The 27273-nt window shown below is 40.3% G+C and overlaps 2 protein-coding genes across 4 annotated transcripts in view; one reads left to right on the top strand and one right to left on the bottom strand.

Annotated features, from left to right (window-relative positions):
• Nucleotides 1–23976, bottom strand: part of stard13b (StAR-related lipid transfer (START) domain containing 13b) — a 111358-nt gene extending 87382 nt beyond the window's left edge. The window contains exons 1-4 of one of the 3 annotated variants that reach the window (XM_036149660.1): nucleotides 23855–23976; nucleotides 9884–9965; nucleotides 6647–7628; nucleotides 560–703 (exon numbers count right to left, since the gene is read on the bottom strand). In XM_036149660.1, coding sequence (XP_036005553.1) covers nucleotides 560–703; nucleotides 6647–7516 — 1014 coding nt within the window. In that variant the 5' untranslated portion in view covers nucleotides 7517–7628; nucleotides 9884–9965; nucleotides 23855–23976. Of the gene's footprint in view, nucleotides 1–559; nucleotides 704–6646; nucleotides 7629–8982; nucleotides 9132–9883; nucleotides 10105–23854 lie in introns of those variants that run through there. The other 2 variants (XM_036149659.1, XM_036149658.1) reach the window with 2 other exon arrangements.
• Nucleotides 21737–27066, top strand: hdac12 (histone deacetylase 12). Its single transcript, XM_036149663.1, has 8 exons — nucleotides 21737–22032; nucleotides 22120–22263; nucleotides 23886–24045; nucleotides 24130–24326; nucleotides 24415–24565; nucleotides 24757–24873; nucleotides 26659–26801; nucleotides 26898–27066. Exons 1-8 carry the CDS (start codon nucleotides 21934–21936, stop codon nucleotides 26919–26921), a joined length of 1035 nt encoding a protein of 344 aa, XP_036005556.1. The 5' UTR covers nucleotides 21737–21933; the 3' UTR covers nucleotides 26922–27066.
• Nucleotides 27067–27273: the final 207 nt, after the last annotated feature.

The following is a 27273-nucleotide window of genomic DNA, read 5'->3' as shown; positions in this document are numbered from 1 at the left end:
CACTGAGAGTCAGATATTTGACACTGGGCCGAATGTTGTTTTGTCACAGAATGTACCCTCACGGCACAAAAGTCACATAACCCACCAGAGAGAAACTGACTGTACCCCTTCAAGCCCTGGGATTACAAGTGACTGCTGCTTGAATTTAGAGATGTTGTTGGAATCTCAATTTAATGTGCAACCCTTGCAGAGACGGAGATGGACATGAAATTCCAAACACCAGCTGCTTGCAGGTCTAGATAATCCGCCTGGATTTTCTCTCCGCAGAGCAAACTAAATTGATTTAAGAAAGTTTAAAAGCCATGACCAAGTATGCAGTAAGGGCTTCAGAGCAATGTGTGCAGCATCAACCGTGACAGTGCGCACACCATAAAGCATTGAAGGTGCTGTCCTGATACGGATTTAACCCGTGGAGATCTGACAGTTTCTTAAAAAGGGCCCCTGCTACACCCTCTGGCAAATGGCATTATCAGTGGGCTATGTGTTCATCGCAATACGAGGTCACCCACTTTAAGCACACGTCGACAGCGGGCATGACGCCATAACGAGTGATTTTCACCTGCTTCTTGCGGGCAATGCAGGGCGTGTCAGAGGGAGAAGAACTTGCACTCAGAGCTTCCTCAATATCCTGATTAAGCTGGTCCAGGTTCCTCATGAGCTGGCTCATTGACGCAGACCATGGGGACATGACCTGAGGAGACTCCTGAGGGTAATCAAAGAAAATCAGACAGAGAGAGGTCAGGCAAAAACAAGCAAGAGTTAGACTTAACAACGTCTTTGGGGAATATGCCAGTTTTTTTGTGTGTTTTTTTTCTTATTTGAAAGAGACAATCCATGTCTTTACTTTGTGGCAAATTCAAACAGTATCCCAGAATACCCAAACAATTGGCTTAAACATCAGAACATGTGAACGCATTGCTGCCATGGCGGTGTGATCTGGTTAACTGTCATGGTTTGTAAGGAAGTATACTATGTCAGCTGAAAGCACATGTATAGATACTAAGCATGGTTTGTTTGAACCTTGCCAAAGGTATATGCAAACGCATTGCATCATGATGCTACAAGTGAGAGGGAAGCCCGATTAAAGAAGCTCAACAGGAGAGTCTTACAACAAATATATATATATATATATATATATATATAATTACCAAACAAACTCAAGAAAAGAGAACATAACATTTAAAGATTTAAATGAAAAATAATCTATCATATTGTATCTGGATCCTTAGGAAACAAAACATTGTTAAAAATAATCCTAAATTGAGAAAATGTATTGTTTTTTTAGCTGCTGTGGTTGTACTGAAATTATTTATAATGTAAAGTAGCTGAACCTCAACAAGAATTGGTCGTCTGTTTGTCCGTACACATTTCAGTTCTATTTTATTTGCAGGCCTACATTTTTAAATCAAAGGCAGGTTCTTCATAGCCAATGTCAGGATTCTAGGAAACAAAGATAGCTTTGCGGTGAGATCAATCCACTTGACCCGACTCATTTTATCCAGTTTAGAGATGCAGAGAGGAGAAGCAGGGTGAGGTCAGCAGTTGGACCACCTTATGACTTTACAGGTCAGTATCAATAACATAACTTCTCAACAACAATTTAATTTATTTCTGTCATTTAATTAAATGTATAAAACTTGCAAATTAGGCGAAGTAATATATTTTAAGTGTTTGTTTTGCTCAATTTGATAATTGGGGCTTACATCTGGCATGGATGTATCAGTATGTGACCCTGCTGAGGTGTTAAGGAAACAGAGGTTCCTGCATTAGTGATTTTTGGCCCCCGGCTTTTTCTGGTCAGGTGTCTCTTATCTGCCTTACATGAACCCCACAGTTTATCTCAAGGGGTTATGTCAAGCAAGTATGCTGGCCAATAAAGCACAATGATACCATGGCCATTAAAGGAGGTATTTGTCATTTTGTTAACGAGGGCAGAGCTAGAAAAGAAAATGGGCATTTACAAAAAGCTCATCAGCAGAAAGACGCCCAAAGTGGTCCCAAATTACCGGCTAAATGGTTGCACTGACTTTGAACTTGATAAAACACCGTGGATGAACACGAGCAGATGACAGTGCAGCCCAGATATTCGCTGGCTGCGGAAACGTTACACTGAACTTGGATTCTGTGCCTTTCCTCTCTTCCTTCACTCCCCAGGACCTTAATTCCCAGATGAAATGCTAAATTTACATTCATCTGTAAAAATAAGACAGTGGGCCATTGAGCTACAGCAGTCCATTTTTTTTTCTTTTTTCCAAAGTTTTATCTCTGGTTTAGGAATGGCTTAACTCAAGGAATGTAACGGTTGTAGCTCATGTCTTGGACTTTTTTATGTTTGGTGCTTCCTGGATGCAGCAGCAGTCCATGCCTTGTGAGTTTTTTTTCAAACTGTAGCTTGAGTTTGTTTTATAGTCATCTCAAGGTTGTAGTTATCACTGTGGGTTGTGTACCTTTTCCTATCATATTTAGTTCTTCCACTCAACTTTAAAATGATATGCTTTTGGTAAAGAACAGCCAACTTCTGCAATTATCTTTTCAGGTTTCCCCTCGTTGACTGTCGGCTTGACAGTCAGCAGTCTTCCCCGTTATTTTGTAGGCCATAGCAGAATATTTTTGTCTTATGTAAAAATATTTTTACTTCTCAGTCTGATGTAATACTCACAGTTTCTAAGAAATGGAATTTGGTTTTTCATTGTAATGAATCTAGATCTAATATGAGTTTGTCTTTTTGAACTGGATGAATTAAATAAGTTTTTTTTTCATTATATTCTAATTTATTGAAAGACACTTGTAAATAATGTCCAAGTGAACATTTATTGTAATAAAAAAAAACATCCCTGCACTGCAAAATTGGAACGAAAACTAAATAAAAATTTTTTTGAAATAAGTGCATTTACCCTTAATTTGAGCGGGAAAATAAGATCGTCTGCCAATGGAATGAGTATTTTGACCCCTAAAATAAGATAATTATATATCCTGTACATAAAATAAGACTATGGAGATAGGTTGTTCCCATTTTAAGTGCAGAATTCTTATTCTATTTAAACGTGTCTGCCCAAATCAAGAGAAAATAAACTCATTCCAAGAAAATGTAACCTACTTGCAGTGTGACCTATTGCGTTTAATAACGGGACTGTAAAAAAAAAAAAAAAAAAAAAAATCACTTGCAAGTTTAAACGCTTGCAGTTGAAGAAGGCCATTGAGTGTATACTAATATCTACTTTTGGACCAGAGATTGTATCTTTACACATTACATACTGTTTTATCAAAGAAGGCCCATTGGGAATTTGTCTTCCTACACGAGCAATGTTGAACAGTTTTGCGCAAGCCACAAATCTCTCTTCATTATTTATGCTGCAAGTGTATCAAATTATGCTAGTTACACTGGTGGCACATGAACTTGTCGCACTCTTTAAATTGCGAGGACATGACAAACCAGACACCAGGCACCACTCTGCCCAGTGTCTGCTTTGACCACCCAGGGTCAGCTGACCGAGGGAATGCTGGGAGAAAGTAACTCCTTCCACTCAATCTCAGAGGAATGCTCTAAATTTGGCCGGTTCTCCGGTGCTCTCTGAGGTCTAAAGGATCACTCTGGGTCACCAAAAAGAAAAAAAAAAAATGAAGTTACCCCATCTTGCTGCGTCTGTCTTTCCAGCTCCGTACTGACTAGGGAACGTAAAATGTTTGCGGGCGGATCAGTATGTTTAGACAGCTCAAACCTACGTCTGCTTTACAAATAAAGAGGGCTCTCCTTCTCATCCCTTAAAGAGAAGAACAAACTGCCTGAAAAACAAGTGAAACAGAGGAAGTACCGGCATTTATTTTAGTTTCTGGAGATGTTACAGCATTTTGTTATGATCTGGTTTAATTGTTTCATCTAACATGAAGACGCTGAAACAGAAACAAGTGCAAAACACTTGGTGGGGGAGGAAACAAGTACAAGGTTCCGAGCCAAACCCCAGAAAGCACATAAGAAAAGGAAGCTGGGGATCTCAACCCCTCGTGTCAGACAAACGTAAATGCAAGAAACAGATGCCCCGTTTTCTGGCCCTCGCTCAAGCAGAATCTGGAGCGCACTCACAAAGTGTCTTTTTAGTGACATCCCCTCAAGGTGCTGTTTGGGAATGCAGACACTTCTCCTCAGAATGAGGCGAATTCCAGAGGGTCTTCTTTGACACTCAAGTGAGACTCTTCCCCCGGTTCATTTCTCCGTTCCCTTTCCTCCTCCGTATCTGGACCCGGGAGCTGAGCATATGTTCACCGCCATGGGAACCGAAGCAGGGCTGAGCCATTTCCCGAGACACATGCAATGTTATCTTCAGGCGATGACAAAAAAGTGAACCGACTATAACTTTATCAGCACAAATTGGACACATTGTGGAACCCCAACACAGGGGCTTTGAGATGGAAATGAGGAGTTAAGTGTGTGAGCTCTGGGCTCGGTGCCTAGTCTGTGCCACCCACTGAGAGTGCCAGAGATCACCATGGAGGTATCCCAATGTAGCAAGCGGTCATGCGAAAAGGGCATGGGCTACCTGGCGGCTCGAAGGAATAAATTACATCGGTACTACCCTGCAGTGCAAAGCAGCATGGGAACACAGCCTCGTATGGGTCTAAGAGGGAAAACAGGTAACTGAAATGGGTGTTTGTTTAGTCATATATGAGCTCAACTATAAAGGCAGAGATGAGATGACCGACTGGGAACCTTGTGCACATAGTGCCCTCACATGGATAATGGTAACAACTGCACCCCGAGCTTGTTTCAAGAAGTGATGTTAAAGTTTCAGGCAACAAGTAAAATCAAAGTTGATTGATCTGTGAGGTTCTGCACATAAATATATATACTCAGTTTAAGCAAGGCGTGATGCAAGCAGATATTCTTGCTACTGTTTCGATTGCCTTAAAAAAGAAACAGTCAAAGTTTAGGAGCCCTTTTAAAGTTCTTCCGACTCATTTTAGGAGCCAGTGTTGATCTATTATTTTGTTCATACCATTTAAACTTTTTCATATTTTTGCCTCCTTACAGCTGGAAACTTTTTGTTTTTACTGGATCAATTTGAATTTGTGCACATTTGTTGAGTGGGAAGGAAAACTGGGCATGGGTTTTAAATGTTTTTACAAATACAAAACATAAGTCCCACGTGCCCTCTTAAGTGAATACTTTGTAGAACCAACTTTCCCTGTAATCGAGGAGGAAAGTTCCTTGGAGATTGTCTCTGCACAAAAAGGGACTGAAATGTTGCCAATTGTTCTTTGTAAAATGCTAACTTAGATTGGATAAGAGATCATCCGTGAACATTGATTTTCAAGTCTTGCAACAAATTCCCAATTGGGCTTTAGGTCTGGACTTTGACTAGGCCATTCTAATAAATACAGTTCTATCTAAGCCGTTCCTTTGTGGCTCTGACTGCATTTCTAGGGTCAGTGTTGTGCTAGATGCTAGCATCAAGTCCTTTCCAGCCTCTAACAGGTTACCTTTCAACATCGCCTTGTGTTCAGCTTGGTGCATTTTGCCATCAACTCTGATAACCATCCATATCCCTAGTATGTTTTTCATGGAAATGAAAAAGTTAATCCAGTTCTTATCTAATCAGATGACCTTCTTCTTCTTCTCAGTTCTCATGACTTTCTTCCCACCTCTCTTACATAAGGACCAGATTTATGGAGTGCACAAGTAAAAGCTCACCTGAGCTTTGAATGGAGAGCTATCATGGGCCTCTTTGGTTGCTTTGCAGCCTTAGAGTCAATAACAAATTTTTTTTATCTTTTTTAAATAGCTCAAGAAAGAAATTCCTCCTTTAAAACATCACAACATCTTCGTATACAAAGCAGTAACACAGTTGGCGATGTGATGGCACGGAGAACCTTTACTGCGCTCGTTTTGATAATATTTACAACACACTCCCCGGATTCCTTGCATTCTTTGCCGGCCTCTCCAAAACAACCGATTCAGAGGCGAGTGTCATTCTGCACGTAAAGTTAGCATAATCTCAATGTCCTACGGCCAGGCAGAGCGGTTAATATGTACCAGTGCATTACGTCTTGACTGCCGTGAAAAGCATGGCAGGTATGCGTGGCTGGCTGTGTTCCTTCAGAGCGTAACAAGGCACATATATAATGGATTACAGCAGGCTTGTGAAAGCTCATGTAAGCTTTCAAATAGGTAATAAAAAACCCACCGATGGAGGTCATGTGAAAAGGACACAGAGACGCATCTCAAAGAAAAAAGGGAGGGGGAGTGGGAGACAGTTCAGAAATGGAAGGTGAAGTTCAGCGCTAATGTGGTCCGATGGACTCTATCAAACTCAAACCCCAGCCAAGGGAGGGGAAATAAAGCAGAAGCTGTTTGAATTCCTCCTGCATCTGTGTCTCACTTGCAAATGGGAAGTCAGGACACCCCTACGCATTTGTATGTTTAAGCTCTCTGGGCAAAGATAACCTGACTGTCCTGATGTCTTCTAAGAACTTAATTAATCCGATCTAACTTTTTTATTTCGTGTTTATTTTATTATTTTATTGCATAAAAATCCCTTATATAAAATGTGTTCAGGGACAACATAATGTGCATGCTTGAAGGGGAAAGCTGTGAGCCCTTTTGCAATGCGCTGTAAGTGTAAAGAAACGTGCCGAGTGGCCAGAAACATACCTCCTTGCCGCTTACTTCCTCCTCTGCCTCGTAACCACAGGTGTGCACGGGTTTTGCTTGCGGACCCACGCAACCTCTTCTCTTCTGTTTCTTCTTGGCCATGGGCAGATCTTCACTGTGAGCCCACTCCAGGAACACTTCATCATTTCCGTCGCCGTAATCATCGGCGTTACTTTCGACGTTGTCCTTCTCCTCCGCTGACGACCCTTCGCCGTCGTAGCTGTCATTGCCGGAAGCCTGGCTGTTGATGCAGGAGGAGCCGGTGCTGTCGGAGAAGGTGATAGTGCTTGGTCTCTGCTTCACGACGTGCGGCGCCGGCGAGGTTCTCGGAAGCAGGCCGGCGGGGATCTCGGGAGTGGACGAGCAGGCCTGATCGATGATGGATCCGTTTGAGATCGGCTCCAGAGTCTTAAAGTCTCTCTGAACACATCCAGAATAAAAGTTTAGTGAACGGTCAGGCTCATCCTGAGCTGCCTGGTTGAAGTGAACTTCTGCCGCATGATTAGAAGGTGGAAGTTCACAGAAGCGGTCTTTGTTTGACCCGTGTGACATGGAGAAATAATTCTCTACAAGAAGCTGAGATGTGTCAGGAGCTGCATCCAGAAGGACCTTTCTAGTCTCTTGAAAAGACACGGTCTCTCTCAGCCCCCCAGTGTTGTAAGGGACACAGGTAAAACTTTTCTTTAGGTTACGTAGATCCCCATCTGGCTCCAACCGCAGCCTTTGGTCTGAAGGGACAAGATCGCCCCCTCTCTGATCTGGTTTTTCTGAAGTGCCCTCATCTTCTACAGATGATTCTTGTGTTGAAAAGGTCTTGCTCTCCAAAGCCGCCTCACGTTCTTCCAAATTGGCCCCATGTGGAGTCTCCATTGTGATTTGGCTTTCTAACTACTCATGGTTCAAAACGTAAATCCTCAGGTATCTGTGCTTTGTATGGAACATGTCCATGTTTTTTGATCAAAAATACAATCACTCTGACAGCCTGAAAGAAACAGAAATGAAACAGGTGAGACATTTTCTAAAACGTGAAAGCTAAAAATCCTGCAAACAGAACAGGTACAACAGGGTGATATGGTGAGTTTTTATTTTTTGCAAAGTAACTCAAGCCCATTCTGGCTGGATAGACAACGTTTGTGGACAGCAACTTTTTTTGCACCAAATTGGCAATTAGGATTCAGGTCAAGACTTCCAATTCTAACACATGGCAATGCTCTGATCTAAACCAGCAGTGTCCAAAGTGAGACCCCCAGAATGTTTTCGGCCCTTGCTAAAATTTTGTACATCTTGCTTTCACAATTCAAGAGTGGTGAAAACTTGGACCGACCATACACCCAAAATCTCCTTTTGAACACACTTGTGCTCAAAAGGAGACTTTGGGTGGACTCATTAAGTAAACTTTGAGGATCTCTGCATCTCCCCCAGAGTTACCATACACCTATCCCCATTATTCTTCGAATAATGCTCTCCTGGCTGAGCCTGTCAGTTTTTGTGGACGGCTTTGGCTTGTTAGGCTTTAAGGGCCATCCTCGTTCTATTTTCAGAGGGTGAACTGAACAAAGCCCTGGTCAATGCTCTGAGATGTTGTCTTATAAACACACTCTGCTTTAAACATCTCCACCATTTTAACCTTGACGTGTTCAATGTGTTCCTTGGGGTCTTCTTGTTATTCTCTAATGTTATTTAACGAACTTATTCACAGAACAGCTGTGTTTACTGAATTTAAATGACATACACATGGACCCAATTTAGGATTTATGGTACTTTCAGGGAAATGGATGCTCTAGATTTTGTTTAGGGGTATCAAAGTGATGAGGTAGTGGATTTAAATGCATACCATCGCTTTCAGATTTTTATTTGTAGTGTTAAAAACAGTGCTTGTTAGTTTGTCCTCTAAAATCCCCAAAAAATGCGTTGGATTTTGTGGTTGTACTGTGTCAAAATATGAAAATGCTTAAGCGTAATGAATACTTTTGTAAAGTAATGTTAATCCTGGATGTCTCCTGCGGTTCGTTTTCCTTCCATAGTGACCAAAGTCTCAGTGGTCGTGTACAGTGTAAGGAGTCTAAATGCACCCCTGGACATTTCTGATTACATGCCAATCCAGCCAAGAGTGTGTAGGGAAATTATACTCAACATCTGGCTAAGGCTGAACTGTTCAAGTCTGGATCTGCTTTCACATATGAGCGGTGACATCACTGCACAGAGGAATCTTCCTGCTCTTCCACAGCGGGTGATTTACAACACTTTACACCATTCATTAGAGCAGAAGTTGTCCCCGGTCGACTGCGATTAACATCCACCTCACCCCTTCATTAGGCCGTTTCTTTAAAACTCACCTTCGACAGTTTCCGAGACATCCAAAGTGCATGTGGAAAATCAAACCCTGAGTTGCTTTATCTCGCCTGTGCAGGGGTTTATCATCTTGTTCAGCCACAAACATTTCTCTCAGAGAACATTTTGAGATGTGATAAGAGGGGACCTGAAACTAGAAACTTCCAGAGTAAACAGAACGTAAGAAAGACCTTTTTTCTTTTTTCCAAAATCAAGTTTAGCCCCTCAGATATTAACCACAAAACCTATGAGAAACACATTTTATTCCTATAATACAACCACCAATGATGAAGTTTGTTAATAGCAATAGAAATCAGTGATTTTTGCTGCGTTTTTCCCATGAGAAAACTGACGTATGGCACTGCCTTAGAATTCAAACTAAATGTCTCTTTTACAATAAAAGCGCACCACAAAGTGTCTTTGACTCTGCTGCCATCAAACATGTGTGCATTCTGATTGCATTGGTTGCAGCATTGCAAAAGAAGTAAACAGTTGCTCGCCATCCTCCAAGAAACTTGCCCCTACATGGTGAATTTGAAGTGTGTAGGTAACGAGAGTTCCCTCTAAGAAAACCCCATGGTTGAAAAAAAAAACATATGCAAAGAGGCTCTCATTATTTCCAGATGAATGCGAAGCAGATTTAAATAAAAACAAGAAGTCAGAGGGTGAAAATAAAGTGGGTGTGCTGACTGCCAAGGCCAGACCACAACTTACTTAGGAAAGCTTCCAGTTCAGTTTTCAACAGAAAGGTCCTGAACAAGTCTCCTCATGCAGAAACACCATATAGCATATAACGCTAAACCTCAGCCAGGTATGATCAGTAAAGAAGAACACTGGGAGGTTTTAGTGGTATTTTTTCCATAAAATGCATCAGTGGCAGGGGTAAAGGAAAGCAAAATGACTTACCTGATGAGTGGAAAACAGATGACGGCGTTGCTTAGACGGTGTCACTGATATCATGGCAAAACAGTGACAGCAGGGCTGGTTCCTGCAAGGACAGAGAGTTGGGCAGACCCTTGAGGAGCCACTCTTATGTTCCCGTAGGCCCACTCTGACGAGCTTGCCATCACCCCCACCTCCTCATGTTCTTTCCTTTTGGAAGGCTGATCAGCAAGCAGTGACTACACCATTCAGAATATGTGTAAGAGCAGAGAGAATGTGTACTTGTTGATAGATGGAAAAGGGGAGGAGAAAGAAGACGGAGGCGGACGTGAGGAGGGGAGGGGAGGGGAAGGGAGGGAAGGGAAGGGAACAACAGTGGCTGGCACTGTGGAGGAACAAGGTGAAATAAGTTTCCAGGACGCTCAGACAGCCTGTGAGGAATGGCTGAACTTTGCAGGATCAAGATGAAGCGCAGTCGTGATCTGTTGCTTCAAAACAGAGGGGCGAGGAATGCTTTCAAGTCAGAGGAGATAAACGCGAAGCAGAGTGACATAACGAAACATGGAAGATACCGTCTTCGTAAGAGAACGCCTCGATGGGGAGCCGAAGTCAGAAGCATGTTTTACCAAACAAGCTGTCGCTTAGATGGATGCATGGCATCAGGAATCATTAAGTGGCTCCGTAATTATTACGGTTAGATTCAACGCCTTGCAAATATATTTGTAACTTTTTTATCTTTAAGACACAATTTACTGAGACACCACATAATAAACTGCATAGTTGTACAGGCCAGGTGGGTGAAACATACCATGGGATAATGGTTAATTATGCAGTCCACAAATCTGGCCTTTTTGGAATAAGTGCAAGAAGAAAGTAATTTTTTTAAAGAAAGCCATAAGAAGTCTCGTTGACATTTTGCTGCAACCAACACAGGGAATGAGTAAATGAAAAATGAGTAAAATCACAACATACAATAGAAAGAGAGAACATAGAAAACAATAAAATCAAAAAGGTTACAAAGAAACAAAATAATGAAATTGTCACACCACTGGTACGTATTAAAAGCCAGCCTGAACATATATGTCTTGACTTTGGACCTAAAAAGAGCGATATCTGTAACAGTGCAAATATCTGGGGGTAACTTGTTCCCGAGTCTCGGGGCAAAAACTGCAAAACCCCACCGTTTATACCTTGACCTTGGGACTTCTAAAACCAGCTGATCTGAAGACCGCAATGACCGGCTTTGCTCCCGCAAAGATAAATAATGTGGAATAATAAACAATGTGGAAGAAAGCATACTAATGTGTTTAAATGGACCAGTCAAAGAACAGAGCTAAGTGAAAAGACTTGAGAAATACTGGTTGAAAAATACTACCAAAGATTTCAATCAAAAGGTGGTTCTACAAAGTATTGAATTTCAGCGGGGGGTGGAATGCAAATGCATGCCACACTTTTCAGATTTTTTTTTTTTTTTTTTTTTTTAATAAACTATGCAAGATTTTCTTTCAACTTCACAATTGTGTTGGTCACATACATTTGAGTAAAATAGATTGAGGTTTATGGTTATACTGTGTTAAAATTTGAAGAAGAAAAAAATCAAACTAAAAAAAATTTAATTAAATAAGAAAGAAAACAGTTTTAGAATGCTGAAAACTCAAACTTCAGAACAGCCAGAAGCCATGGCATCCATATTCAGTGCTTAGTTTAATTTCACAGGGCAGGCTTGTTAGGATAGTAGAAGTGTTAATAATTGGGATATTTAGGGCACACATTTTCACAGAGTCACCGTGTGAAGAAAAAACATAAAAAGAGCCACAGTATAGCTCGTTACCACTTGTTTCAGATGAGGATTGAGAACTCACGAGGAAGTCCCAAACTCAACGCTCCTATTTTCATTTAAAATGTAAAATGATTATGAAAATAGTTGACATTAAATTAAAGTGATATTTTAATGACATAAATATGCTGGCAACTCCTTCAATTAAGAGTTCTAAAAACTCTGACACCAAACCTTTAAAAGACGACCATACATGCACAGCTCAGCTTGAACACAATGGCAAACTATTTAACAACTTAAAGTATTGGTGCAAGGTCATAATGTTTGAGCAAAGTGAAAGACATTCCTGATGCCTTTGTTGGATATATCAGCTTACATTTCCTCTTTTGTATGGAATCGTTGTGGGAGACACACAAGCTGAGTGGTTTCTTAAAAGTTAGACTTTCCCTCCCCTTTGGTTGTGCAAAAGCAAGTGTGACAATAAGGGATGTTGAGTAAAATGTATGGTTGTGTTCGGCTTATTCTATCAAATCGAGGGAAAAAGCTTGCAGCTGCCTTTGAATGAGAGAACAATGAGGGAACAAGCGTGACAAAGAGGAATCTATCAGGGCTGTAGAGGTGAACAGTCCAAGGCCAGTGGGAGTGAGAACGGCTCGGCTTAACCACAGCTGGACGTTCTCACAAGCAAGAAAAACACTGGCTTTGCTTTTAAAGGGATACAAGTGGGAATCAGCAGCAGCAGGGGCAACAAAAATAATGGAGGGCAAAATCATTGGATGTTGTTCGAGAAATATCACAGAACACTGAATAACCATCAAATTGCTGCCTCTGAATCCCAGCACTTTCAGTAAGTTTAGCTGTTTCGTTGTCCTTTTAGCACAACATTTGTAATATATTACCTCTGTAAATCATTCATTAACATCGCTCCTTATCTAACTGTGTGTAAAAAGTATTGCTCCGCCTAGTTTAAAAAGAGCCTGTAGGCTACAGTCAGGGAGTGAAGCAGTGCTAGGAGTGAAAAATGAACTCTAGCGATACTAACTTTATCTAATCTCAATAGGGTCATATCAGACTTAAATAACAAACACCCCAGCTAATATTCGGCTAAATGTTCCTCGGATTTATTTATTTTTTTTGTCCATCAACACATTTTTGGCTTAAGTCTGAATGGATATTTGACCTTGGTGTAAATTACAGAGTTCATTTAAATTGGTTATCTTCATGGCACCAAGCTGACTTTGTATGAAGTTTTCAACAGGGTCAAAGTTGGGACTTTGGGAAGGCAATTCAGGAAGCTTGATGTAAACTTAAAAATAAAATAAAATAGTGTTTTAAAATTTGTTTAGAACCATTGTACTCGCGGAGGATACCATTGTTTCCAAGTGCCAACCACCTGACCCTAACTGTCACTGTAAGATGAAAGGAAACTAATTTCAGCACAGAGATGCGTTCAAAACCTGAAGCTGACAGTTAAAAGTGTCACTGTCCATACTGAAGCCGGGTTTATTTCAGACACCCCTGCTCCAAAACGGACAAAGTCAATCACGACTGAATTTGCTGCTTCTATCATGGAGAACCTCACATGGAAAGAAATGAATTTTAAGCCACATACAAGAAAATGTTTGATCCATTTGTGCACAGAGACAAGAAGAACGTTTGTCATGCTTTATAACTTGTTAACGCTGTACCGACTGTTTAGCATGGTGGTGGCAGCATCATGCTGTGGGGCAAAAATTACAATAATAACAATAATTTTCTCTATTGTCATTGCGACATATATATATATATATATATGTATATATATATATCCTCTGCATTTAACCATCCCTTACGGAGCAGTAGGCAGCTTACAGCGCCTGGGAAGCATTCTGGGGCTAAGGGTCTTGCTCAGCAACCCATTGTGGCAGTCTGCGGTGTTTGGACCAGGTACATGTAGCCTTCTGAGAATGCAAATGCGCTACTCTAGCCACCAGGCCACCACTCCCCACGTTCAACTGCTCCAAAAAGAAGGTTTGTTAAGAGAAGTCTGATGTGAAGCTTTTAAACCTAAGAGGATGTCTTAAGTTTAAAATATCCGAATATCCTGTACGACAGTGGCAGAGTCAATATTTATGTATCCAGAATTTTCATGCTTCACCTTTTTTGGTACTTCTACCTTTGGAGACTGTTCTAAGCAGCGGTTTCATAAATCCAACGGAATATAATGAGGTTTCTTGGTGCAGCTTACTGAATCTTAAAGCAAAGACTTTCATAGGGAGACTGACTGACAAAGCAAACTAGCAAAAGTGATTTATCAAAACCCAAAATTAGTGGGTGGTTAGTGTCCGTTACACCCTCTCAAGAAAAACACAAGTATAACAGGTAGAGGACATTATTGTTCACATTACCAGCTTTACAAAGTGAGAAAAATTACAATTTCGCAGTTCCTTCACAGATCATGTTAGCTGGGTCTGTTCTTGTTTCAGAAAGGTGAAAGTTTGACACATACTAACTCACACTTGCTCAAGATATTTCAATATCCAAGACCAGCAATCTGAAACGCAATGAAAAATTGTTTGGTAAATGCCATGATCGAATGACCGTGTCGGAGCATCTCCAGAACTGTGGCCCTTGTAGGCTGGTCTAACAAAAGTGTTACAAAAGGGACAGCAGGGGTCCGCATATTATTTTTGCCAACCTTTGCTCCCTATATGCAAAGAATCGATCCAATCCTGTACAAACAAGTCCGAATACCTGGAGGTCCCCACCTCGCTATTCACAGGGCTTAAATGATCTGCTAATAAAATCTTGTACCAGATGGCGCAGCAAACCTTCCGGAGTCTAACGGAGTTCATGTCTCAGTGGATCAGGGCTTTGTAGGTAAGAAAACGAACACACTACCATGCAGGTGGTCGTAAGTGATTCATGATTGGTATATATTTATGTAACCTTACAGGTGAAATAATTCAAATACGCGGTAGGGTTTCACACTATCTGGACTCATAAACTCTAAAAGGATCTACTGAGAGCGTAACAATCAACGATTGTGCAGCAGGTAAAATAAGCGTTGAACTCGTTTCTTTAACAGGACCATTGACATTAAAGTCACACTAGCTGTTGACAATCATCACCGTATATTAGTCCACAATTGAAGATATGGGTAAGAAATCTGAACGACGCAAGATCTAACTTTTGAACACAAAGGTAATGAAAGCCAAGTGATCAGCTGTAATGATTCCTGCTTCATCAACATTTTGAAATTTGATTTCATTAGACCTTTAAAAATAAAGGTGAAAATTACATCTGAGCAATGAGTGTGACTAGTTTCTCCATTACAGTTCCCTAAGTGTGTTTTGTGCGAATTCCGTCACTCCAGTTTTTTATCTAGAACCTAATTTGTGGACCAAATTGCTCTAATTTCTATTCACGTGTGGATTGCTTAGGCTGCTTTTGTGTTCAATACCTATTTTGCCCACTTTATACAAACTGATTAATTTGGTCTCACCAATTCTAGATACCTAATAACTGTAACTGTGTTCTTTGACAGTTACTGTACAACCCGGTATTTCTGAAACGGATGAAGAAAAACACTTTGGAGTTGTGAACAAGTTTTGTATGAATCCTGCGCTCTCTTTTCCCGCCCTTCTGGCGTTATGATCTACGTCGCCACAGCTGCCAAAGACAGACATGCGTTTGGAAGTACCTGTAGTCTTTCTATGGCATAGTGAGATTAAAGTGAACGAAGCCAGCTGTGTTGCTGAAACATGTGGAAGGTTCGCCTGCCAGCATTGCAGTGTGTTATTTTTCCCAGAGCAAGTGGGGGTTTGTGAAAACAGCAAAGACTAATAACACTAATCTAAAAGAAGTGCATCAGGAACAATTATAGAACTGTATCTGTTTTTACAGCCTGATAATACCGTCATGCCACGCTTTAACAGAGTTGTTTATGCTGTGTTGTGCCGTCTCTCTTGTGCAAGGTGAACTGCTCAGAGCTGTGGCAACAGACAAGCACGATCCAAAACTCCAGCATCGTCAGAAAACATTCCAGCAATACCACAGTCTGACTCAATATCTCTGTTGCCGTTCGACTTGCCTTCAGATTCCCATCATACCACAGATCATGGCCATATGTTCGGTATTATCACTTCTGTCTGTAGCTTCAATCTTTATCCATCAGAGGAGCTGATCAAACATAACGTTGCTTTTCTTATCTCTGCGTGTACAAAGAAAACACATTTTATGATCAAGCTTTCAGATTGAGCAGTAAAAAAAACTGCTGGTTTTAGGTTTAAACATATATTATGGTAAGACCAGCCATTTAAAGAATGAACATAAGATAATAATTTGGCTCTTCAATGTGGTAATGAATATTTTCTTCCCAATTCAGTACAAATAAAACCAGGCGGTCAATTATATATAAATATTACATATCACGTGAATGTTATTACAAAAGGTTCTTGTTAAATGAAACAACAGCTCCCAATTAGGCTACATACTGGGTGACAGTTGAAAAATTGTATTGTTTGTGTATATCATTTTATTAATTTCCTCAAAATTAAGATAAAGCTGACCATCATTATGTATAAAAATCTTTTTAACATCACTGTACTGTGCATACAGAAAGCTTCTGTAATTTGCCTTTTTTGACCAATATAAAATTATGCACAGTGACAAAGCAAAAACAATAAAACTGACCTCATGAGGTCAAACAAATTGATTTCCAAAATTATTTTAGGCAGAGATGGATTAATTAGCCAGAAAGAGATCGGACTCATTTAATTACTCCTTGATCAAGTCTGATCAGACAATCAGACATTCACATAAATATATATATATATATATATATATATATATATATATATATATATATATATATATATATATATATATACATACATATAGCAAACAGAGAACAGACAGAGAGAACCCAAGAATATGAAATATAAAGTATAATCTAATAATGTCTATACGTAATAACAACCTATAGCTACACACATTTGTGGGAATTGTGCATAAATGAAAAATCTAAAGCAATATGCAATATATATTTGTTTATGTTATCCATGATTCCTATATATGAGCAGACTCTGAACCATGTGACTACCATGTAATAATCAGATCAAGTGTTTCTTAAAAACCCATGAGAGCTGTCTCATTTAGCAGGCAGCAGATGGTCGTCTGGTTTGGTAATTAGTTGTAAAGGACCAGCTCTTTTCTTTTTTTTCTTTTTTTTTTTTTTTGCTGCTAAAAACATAAAAATAAAATCGCACTAGAAAAATGTCCATGGTTATAAATACCACAGAGCAAAATGTTACAGATATTATTGGGCAAAAGTAATCGTTGCATAATCAGACAAGCTGCTGTAAAACTTCAAAGTGGAACTGCGCTGCTTTGTTTCTTTTGCAGGCAGATATCGATCTAAATTGTTGTTAAAAATTCAACACAAATGCCTCCAAATGAGCAACTGGTAACAGCCTTTTTCAACAAACAAGCATCTCGTCCGTCACTGCTTTGACGACGCGTGACAGACACGCAGTGAGGCTCAGCAGTCTGGTAGGATGTTCCCAAACAATGAGGGCTGACAGAGGCTAAAAAAAGGATATCATTCCCAGCACTCATGAATGAAGGGATGTAAACAAAGCGAGTGGAAATTACAGTGTAGCACTCCCCTGTTTGTCTTTTGCCATGGGAGGGAAGAAGAAAAAAAAAATCAATGTGACTGGGGGATTGCCTCTGAGGAATGAGGCCATCACGGTCACACACCAACAGCAGCTACAGATTAATTCCCTCCAACAACAGCCCCTGCCCTCACCTGCTGCAACACGCTCTGCCAGGCCTCGCAATCCACCAGCAAATTCCTTCCGCTCAGATCCACGAGGCGGAGGAGGACGACTGAGGGGTTTGTGGGCCTGACGTTGCTATTGTGGATGTTGTGTAATTGACAGGTTTGATCAAATCCAGTGTCTGATGCAAACATTACCCTGCTGCACGGGGAAAACAAACACATCATGCCTCCTGGTTCATGAAAATACCCGCCAGCAGGACGGCACGGAGCTACTCGCGTGGTTAAATACAGAAGAAGTTTGCAGGGTAAAATCAATCCCATCTGTGTATATAATACATGATACAAGACAGTTACAGTATTAACTTTGGCAACCGTTTTCATGAAGTATGAAATGACCTTATCGAGAGGAAGAATAAACCTATTTGAAGAACCAACAGGAATTCAAGCGGATTTATTTTGCATAATGAGAGAAGAAAGAAAATGAGATCAACACTCGGCTGGGAATGATCTGCAGCGCTGCTTTAGAAACAGCTGCCCTGAAGCACACTGCAGCACACAGCTGACTGTCTGCTCTGCTTCCTGATCCAGGATTGTAAAAATATACAGAAATCAACTTTGTGAACTTCCCTTCTTACTTCATTTTTTTTTTTTGACTATTTTAAATTGACTGTTTTGTATATTAGATTCAGATGTACAGTTTACAGGACAAATCAGGAATACAGTGTGTGAGTTTTGAATTTACGTGGCTTTTCTTTCCTCACTGGGATGAACCGGCGACCTGTCCAAGGTGTACATCGCCTCTCCTGTAGTGAGTGCTGGAGAAAGGAAACAGCCAGAACTGTAGCATTAGTCTCATTTATGTATTCTGTGTCGATGTTGGGGGTCATTGTCCTGTTGGAACACCAAATTGTGTCAGACTTGATCAGTGTTGCCAAATCGGGCAGGTTTCCACCCAATTAGGCTTCTTTTTAATACGTTGTGGGGAAAATATGGCTTTGGGCGGATAACTAAAATTTGGGCTCCTTTTAGGAAGCATTCATTGGGAAATTCTATCAAAATAGTTGGCGTCGTGTGGCAGAATAGTAAAAAAAAAAAAAAAGGATAATTTTAATAAAACATTGTTTCCTTGCACTCATTTTATTCAGTCATTTATTTTGAAATGTCTAGAATCGGTCTAACTTTACCTCCTCCATGATTAGCAGTCATCAAATTTCACTGTGACATTGCATGGGTCAATGTCAGTTGGAAATGCCCCAAACAGGGTTAAAACTTCCACTAATCAATTTGTTTCTGATCCACGGTGTGAGAAAGAGAAATGTTAGATAGATCTGTGTGAGAAGGGGGTAAAGAGAGAGAGAAAAAAATGTTTTATTAAGTTAAAACAGGCAGGCTATTTTTGCTTAGCTATGACAATGTGATTGGGAAAGGTATCTTTGTGTGTAGGGTGTTGGATTGCCTGGTTGGGCATTTTGTGGGGAGCAGTTGTGAGCTAATGGCATGTTCTTTATTATGTGGGTAATAGTTCTATGCTTTCGCTGTGAGTTCAGGAGGGGTTGAGATTTGGGCTGTTTTTTTTTTTTTGTTTGTTTGTTGTGTTTAGGATGGAAACTGTCAGTCAGATGTGGTAACCCAGGATTTGCTATAGAGGAACCGAGCTATTAATACGTTTAGGGAAATCTCTGCCACTATCTACAGTATTTGAACTGTGCCTAAAAGACCGATCTGTTCTGGGTAACAGCCAGTTTAAAATTTAACATTCACCCCCAAGGTGAGTGAATGCAAACTTCTGAATGGCATGTGGATATATTGGCACGTTTTTTTGGACAAGATTTACATTTAGAAAATGATTTGCTAAATTTCAGACATTATGAATATTAACACAAGGATTTTATTTGTCACAATTGGAATCTCTAAGTAGAATTATACAGCAGGTTTCTAAATACTGTAGCTAAACTACTGACAAGTTGATTACCTTTGTGAGCAACTCCATTTATAGACCTATGTGCCTGATAGAATCTTAATAAAAAAAGAGCAGAATGTATGCTAAGAAAAATTGTTAGAGGAGACGTAAAGTTCAAAGGATTTATTTGAAAAGAGGGAATTAGGCAAAAAAAGGAGCAGTGTGAAGAACCTACATGATAATGAATTCATATAACCTTTAACACATGTACAAAGCTGCACAATCGCTCTGTCAAAATAAATTGGAAACCTCCATTTGTGAAGCGAGTCCTGTCTCCTCCTTCCGCTCTCTGTGTTTGAAACGCCTTTTAAGAGAGCAGAAGTCAGTAATTGAATTTAGCTTTCTAATCTCCTTTCTCTATTATGCACAGATTCCTTCTCTGCACCTGGGGCCAACACACTTGGCTTTTCTTTTGCTTTTCAACCCTCATCTGACCGTGAGTACACTCGCGCGTCCCCGCCGTGGGGGTTAAGCTAATCCCCCCTCCACCAAACTCATCAGGCCAACACACACTTTATGGGAGCTCCCCAGAGACGACTGTACGCCAGACGGTGCCTAGAGCTACCTGCCAGCAATGGAAAGCAGACGGATGGACTGAACCCAGACACAAAAGCGAGAATCAAAAGAGTATTTTGGTATAGTTACGTTAAATTTAAATATCTGTAATGCTTACTTGACAACATTATTCATCATCATTAAGGTGGCTGCTAAAGAGCGCCGAGTTCAAAGCAGGGAGATATTCAGGGTGCAGACAGAAAAATAAAGGAAGTGAAGCGAATTTAAAGCACAGCTATCCTCATACATGTCAATACAGCAGGAAGGATGAGCAATTTGTCATGGCTCGAAAGCGGAGAAATCTAGGTGTAAAAGAAGCTTTTATCATTTCATGAATCGGGGAAGAAAGGGGGGGGGGTGGCTCAGAAGGAAAAGAAGTCTTGTGAATAATCAATTTATCTAATTTGCATAGAAGTCCTCTAACTCCGCCTGGCTTTATTTGAAAGAAACCATTATGCATTCAGATCATCATAGGAATGAGGAATTTAAAATGGCCTCGATGTGAGAGCAAGGAAGGTTGTACATTTCATCTAATCTAAACTGCATGCGTTCTGATCTGATAGGAAACGGGAACAGAAGCTGCCTGTTTCAGTACACAACTCATTGGACGATATAGAAGAAACAAATACCTCAGGAAGAAGATAGAGAATCCTTTTATGACCTCCTTCACAAAGATAAAACAACCATCTCGCAGCTCTGAGTCACTCGGGGAAAATGTCAAAGCATTTAAACGAAAATATTTCATACAGTCATAGTCAATAAACTGGAATATGTTCGAAAAGTCCACTTATTTCAGTGACTAAATTCACTATGGATGACAAATGATATTGATCAACACAGATCATTTTTCATTCCAGATATGGGGACAGTGGGGAAATGGGGGAAAAGTGTGTTTAATATCTTTCTTTTTTTTTTTTAAAGGACTTTTAATAAAACAAACAAGTCACTTAGAAATGCATATCCTAATTTATTGATGCATCAGAGATGGTCAAAATCAATCTCAGACATTGTTTTTTGCTTCAAAGGTTTTCAAAAGACGAAACTATGCTAAACAGGTCTAAAATATAGCTATTTACTGGTCTGGTAAATAAGTATATGTAGTATGTGTATATATACATTTACAATAAAATGTACATTTTATCTAAACAATATAATTAAGTTAGGACAATTCCAAGGGCCCCTTAACGACAGGGGGGCCCCAAATATGAAATTTATATTTAAGAGCGTTTGGGAGGATTTAGATTTTTTGTCATGGGCCCAAAATCTCTGGCTCTAAGATGAAAACAAAGAAAAAAGTTGAAGGGTTATAGCTACTTGTCCAACGTTGTATATTTTTCTCCACTTACACCACTGTGCTATATTAAAGAATAAACAGATGTGTTAAATATCAGAATCAGAATATTTTATTTGGGATATATTTTTGCTATTTCAGTGGGACTTCACTTATTTACAGGGTAAAATTTTGTGTAACGCTTGTGTTAAAAGTCTGTAAAAATCATATAAATAAGCTTTAGCTCTACATTTCTATTCTTCACTTCTTATTGTTGTACTTGAGAAATTCCAAGACTCCAGAGTTAGATTCGTGGGTCCTACACTTGACCAATAGATTATATATATATATACATACATACATACATACATACATACATACATACATACATACATACATACATACATACATACATACATACATACATACATACATACATATACAGTGTATATATATTAAAGTAAAATTTCCTCAATAAAACTAATCAACATCGGCCATGTTTTTCTTCTGTATGACATAATTACTGAAAGAAACTGACCAATTTAACTCGTAAAAATAAAAACGTTTCGGTGAAGCGCTTCTGTAGTGATCAACAACAGACAGTAGAGGGCGACAGGGCATCGAGACACTCGCCCTTAGCGTGATTTGTACTCCGTGCCTGAAGATGGCAGCAGCAAAAAGAGTAAAAAAAAAAAAAAAAACTCCCAGCATTAGGTAAGTGGTTGTTATTCAACATTAGTAAAAGAAAATGACCTGCATGAAGAGAATATTTTCCCAAATCCGCCGCAGCAAAGTCGGGCTGCTTGGGGTCGCTCTCACCACGGGCAGATGTTTCCATGCGGAACTAGTAAGAAGACTGCCGCAAACATTGCGTCCAAACGACCTGAGCCTGTCTGTCTGCTTCCTAACCTGTTCGCCCCTGTTCGCCCCGCAGGTCCGAGCCGAATCCAGCGGACTGCCAATAGTTCATCACAGCAAGTATGTGTGCGAGCTTCCAGCCAACCACAGGTTCCCAATGGCCAAGTTCCCCCGGGTCCTGCACTGTTTACTTCAGGACCAGGTCATCACTGACAAGCAGGTGACAAGTACATAAAACTCTAGATACGTTATTGTATGCATATGTTTTATTTTTCCCTCAAAACAAAGTGACTTATTAGGTAACCAGGCTTTTTTTTTTTCTTTTTTTTTTGTAGCGTACTTTTTTATAATTTTCTTTAGGAATTAGCAGCTTTTCCCACTAATTTCCCAGGGATGTGTAATGTACCTATTATTATTATTATTATTATTATTATTATTATTATTATTATTATTATTATTATTATTATTATTATTCTGTGCTGCTGTTAAGGTTTAGACACAAAAGGTTACACAAACCTATAAGTTTGACGTGAACACATTTCAGATCACCTGGTAAAGAACCACTGTTAAAATCTACTACAGTTATTTGTTCTTGGTTGCTCATTTGCAGCCACCATATATTTTGTATGCATTTTTTTTTAGCTTTTTAATCTTTTTGTATTACAATTTGTAATAAAAAAAAATATTTACCACGGAGAGCTTGTAACAAAGTGCCTAAATACCACAGAGAACATAGTTGACAGAGTTAACAGCTGCAACGCTTTGCAAAAGTTCTTATAACTCTTGAGATCCACATTTACGTCACATTACACCCACCATTTTACTGGGGTTTTAATGTGGTAGACGAACACAATGCCCGGAGCTCTTTTACATTCTGCCTTTCTCGAAACCTCTTTGTATTTTCCTGGGATCGATTGTGGTGGACCAAAACAAAAAAAGTGGAAGTGGAAAAAAATGGAAGGCTTTACCTCTCTGCTAAATCGCAGCCTCCTGTAAACGGCTATCAAACATTTTCAAATTTGTTGCATTCAAACATATATATATTATATTATTATCTTAAAATATTGAATTACACTCTACCCTGTTTGAGCCAGCTGACTCAAGTCGAAACCAAAATTCTGGCTACTACTAGTTAAAGTCAGGAAACCACATTTCCTTACAGTCGGAAAAATATGAAAGAAGGTGCCCTGGTCAAATGAGCCCAAAAAAACAAACTTTAATTAAAAAAAAAAACACTGTGAGGCAGAAAACTGACACAGCATCTCATCTTGAGCATGCCATCCCCATGGTGAAACATGGTGGTGGGGGCGTCGTGCTATGGGGATGCTTTTCTTCAGCAGGGACTGGAAATATGGTCAGGAGTTAATGGAAGGATGAATGGAGATAAATTCAGGGCAACCCTGCTTAAGACTGCAGGACAAGAGCCCAAAACACACAGCCTGAGCTACAATCGAATGGCAGGGTTAACATGGCCCAGTCAAACTCCACATATAATAACAATTTAGAATGTGTGGCAGGATGTTAAAAAAAGTCCACAGGTGCTTTCCAGACAATCTGAGCTTGACTTTTTTTTTCCTCTTCAAGAGGAATGGACCGACATTTTGTTCTTTAGACGCACAAAGCTGGTGGAGATGACCCCTATAAGACTTTCTTCTGTAATTGCAGTTAAAGGTGGTTCTACAAAGCACCAAATTAAGGAGCTGAATGCAAATTCAAGCAACATCTTTTGCAACACCGCTTTGCAAGGCGATGTAAATTAGTTGCATGGAAAATAGTCCCCAACCTAAAAAGAGTGAATAAAATGCAATTACCTGTTAATGTTGATCTCCTTCCTCACAGTAGGTGTGGGTGCCTGAGATTGCCTCGAAGGACTTGCTCAGCGGCGTGCACACTGAGGACTACCTGGACGACTTCATAGGTGGGCGAATAAACGAGCAAGAACAGAGGAGGACGGGCTTTCCGTGGAGCGAGGGCATCGTGCGAAGGTGTCGATATGAAACCGGTAAGAGGAACGGGCTTTGCGCGGGAGACCTGACTACCTAACCAGACCCTCTACTCTCTAAGCTCACGTTGCTTCTCCTCGTAGGTGGGACCGTTCTTGCTGCTGAAGTCGCGCTACAGAGGGGTCTGGCATGCAGCACGGCGGGTGGAACCCATCACGCTTTTCCCAGCTACGGCTCGGGGTTTTGTCTCCTCAACGACTTAGCAGTTGCAGGGAAATACCTGATGGACAGCTCGTCAAGGAAGAGAAAGGTCCTAATCGTGGATTTAGACGTGCATCAGGTGGAGCCGTTCCGCGTGAACCCCAGCAGTCGTTTTTTACCTCTGCGATCGACTTTTACTCAACTAACCCGTGTCTTGTGTCCTGCAGGGCGACGGCACTGCTTTCATATTTAAAGAGGAGCCGTCCGTGTTTACGTTTTCAGTGCATTGTGGGAAAAATTTCCCCCTCCGCAAACAAGAGAGTGACCTGGATGTCAGCGTGGAGGATGGGCTGGAAGATAAGGAGTACCTCTCCACAGGCATGATGCAACGACCACCATAACACATCATGAATTCTGCAATGGTCCTACGTGTTTCTGTCGGGATGCGGAAAATCTGGAATGTTCCTGAAATTACGACAAAAACGCAGATTTTGAGTTCATATCGTTGCGTATATGTGGTCATATTTTGAATAAACTACCTTCCAGCTTATTGATTCTGTCTTCCACAGTGGCTGAGCACCTGCCCTGGCTGCTGGAGACTTTCCGCCCAGACCTGGTTCTGTATGATGCTGGTGTTGATCCGCATTGGGAAGACGAGCTCGGAAGACTCCGTCTGACGGACCAAGGTGAGCTTGACGCTATTTTCACATTTACACAGCAGTGCTGACATGGTTCAGAAGGAAGCGAGAACACAAAAAGCAGGCTGCAGTTCAAGTTCATTTTATGCTTCGCCGCAGAAAAAGCTTTAAAGCGTCAGAGGGTCAGATAAAGGTAGCTAGAAAACTTGTAAACCAATTGTCGCGATCCAGTTGAGGCTTTTCATGATTGTTGCTGCTATGGATAATAAAACACATTTTATAGCAAAAATAGCCCCAGTGAGAGCTGAGGGCTGATGCTGCGCTAGCATTTATTTCTGCATATATTCAGCTGTGACAGCCCATTTACTCCAGTGGAAAAATCCTCTGCTCTGAAGTACAAAAAAATGGGAGAGCAAATGCTGAAAAAGGCTGAACCAATTTTATCTGCACACTGTGTATTGTTCACGTTTGAAACAGTAGAGGTGCACTGATCATTTTTCGTTCTGGTTGTTTTTGTAGAGTTTTGACCTGCCGCTACCACTCGTACCGGATTCCAATTATTTCTCGTCCAGACTTTTAGCATAAGAAGATATTAAAACAGCATTCAGATTATTTTTTTCAAGCCTTCTTGCCATGAGGGGTCATTCATTATTTACCCTAGGAGCAGAGGTGACTTCACTGTAAAACAGGATTTTACTTATTTAATATGACAGAATGATTTCAGGGTTAACTTTTTAAACTGTGTTTAGCATCTTAGGTTGCTTAACAATTAGCACTGTTAGCATTCTAGTTTAATATGTAGAATGAAACAACTTTGCTGTAATACAGTATGTACGGCCTTCCTGCCATTGGCTGAAGTCGGCTGCCGGTCAGTTAGCTCCTTTGCCTGAGACATTCCAAAGGGTCAGCTTTCTAATAACGTTTGCAACATTTTGTATCTAAAAGGAAAAATGTGGCACGAAGGAACCAAAGCTGATGCAAACAAAATAGCCACCATGTTTTTTGCAGAAAATGCCATTTAATGCTAAATATGTTCTTACAACTTCTGTGCTTTGCGTGTTTTCATTTTAAAGCATCTAAATTACCGTATTTTTCGGACCATAAGGTGCACCGGATTATAAGGTGCATTGTGTAATATCACTCCGCTCCGCCACTTACACAGCTTGGAACAGAGTAGCTGGACTACACTGCCCTGCTTCTAACATAAGGCCAAAATAAACCTAACTTTTATTTTTAATTAACTTGGTTTATTGTTGCTAGGGCGTACTCTGGGCACGGGCTGCCTTACGTGAATGCATTTCTAGTTCAAACATTACAGTCAGGCAGTCTTGTAGACAACTAGAGGTCCGATCAGGTAGTGACACAGTGTACCATAATGCTAACCAAAGTCGTACTTACACATTTTAACAGATGCTTGAGCGCATTTTACCACATAAAAAAAATCAGTCAGTAAGCCCAATGGAAATCATATGCACCAGATTATAAGGCGCATCATCAATTTTTGAGAAAATTTAAGGATTTTAAGTGCATCTTATAGTCTGATAACTACGCTATATTGAAAATAGTGTCGCTGTTGGTGCAACCTGTTAGCACCCGCAAATGGTTTGTTCACTAATTGAAATTCTAATTGCATTCTGAGCCGCCGTCTGCCCCACCAAAATTTTCATTTTGGTAACACATAATCACAATTAAGCTACTTGAATCTTGAAAAAAAAAAAAATCAGATGTTTGAGTTTTTGCCGATCAATCATCACGGACGGCTATGGTAAAAATCAGCTGATTTCTCACCGCATCTCTATTGAAGAGTTTCAGAGGCTGGAATATTTCTTCTAGGGCTCTACCAGAGAGATCTTTATGTGATAAAGACTGTGGTGAGCAGAGGCGTTCCTATCGCTACTGTTATTGGTGGGGGATACTCCAGAGACATCGACAAACTGGCCCTCAGACACTCCATCGTCCACAGGGCAGCCACTCAGGTAAAATAATTACAGCTTGTTAAACACATCCCTTCATTCCGGATCATTTAGCTGAAAAAGTGACTGATTATTGCATTTGTCTTGTCCTTTATTCAGGTTTGGAGGGAGTGTGGGATGTAAAACCAGGTCCTGAACTAAGTGGATCCTCAGAACTGTGACCTTTGTGAACCGATAATTAGGAAAGAAACAAATGTGTCTGTTCACTTCTGTGGCAACCTTCCTGTGATTAAAATGTGCTCTTTTTAATAAAAAAATATGCTCTTTACTTTTCAATGGCACATTCTTAAAATGACAGCAAAAAATATTTTTTAAAGTCTTGGAAAGAATAGGATATTGGGATTTTGGTACAATTCAATATAGTAACGCCACTATTTCCACTGAAGGTTTTTTGCCTCTGTGAAAATCTCCATATGCTTTTCATGCAATTTTTTCCCTGTTTGAATAACTGTGCATGTGCAAGACCATCTTACTT

This window comes from Fundulus heteroclitus, chromosome 18 (genome assembly GCF_011125445.2).
Source record: "Fundulus heteroclitus isolate FHET01 chromosome 18, MU-UCD_Fhet_4.1, whole genome shotgun sequence".
NCBI classification, from domain to species: domain Eukaryota; kingdom Metazoa; phylum Chordata; class Actinopteri; order Cyprinodontiformes; family Fundulidae; genus Fundulus; species Fundulus heteroclitus.
This window is presented reverse-complemented; position numbering and strand designations above follow the sequence as displayed.

Excerpts from the sequence above, each read along its gene's own strand:
- hdac12 (XM_036149663.1), top strand. The coding sequence starts at position 21,934 with ATGACCTGCATGAAGAGAATATTTTCCCAAATCCGCCGCAGCAAAGTC. Across the intron at positions 24,566-24,756 it reads TAAGGAGTACCTCTCCACAG|TGGCTGAGCACCTGCCCTGG; the intron begins GCATGATGCAAC and ends TGTCTTCCACAG. Across the intron at positions 24,874-26,658 it reads ACTCCGTCTGACGGACCAAG|GGCTCTACCAGAGAGATCTT; the intron begins GTGAGCTTGACG and ends TATTTCTTCTAG.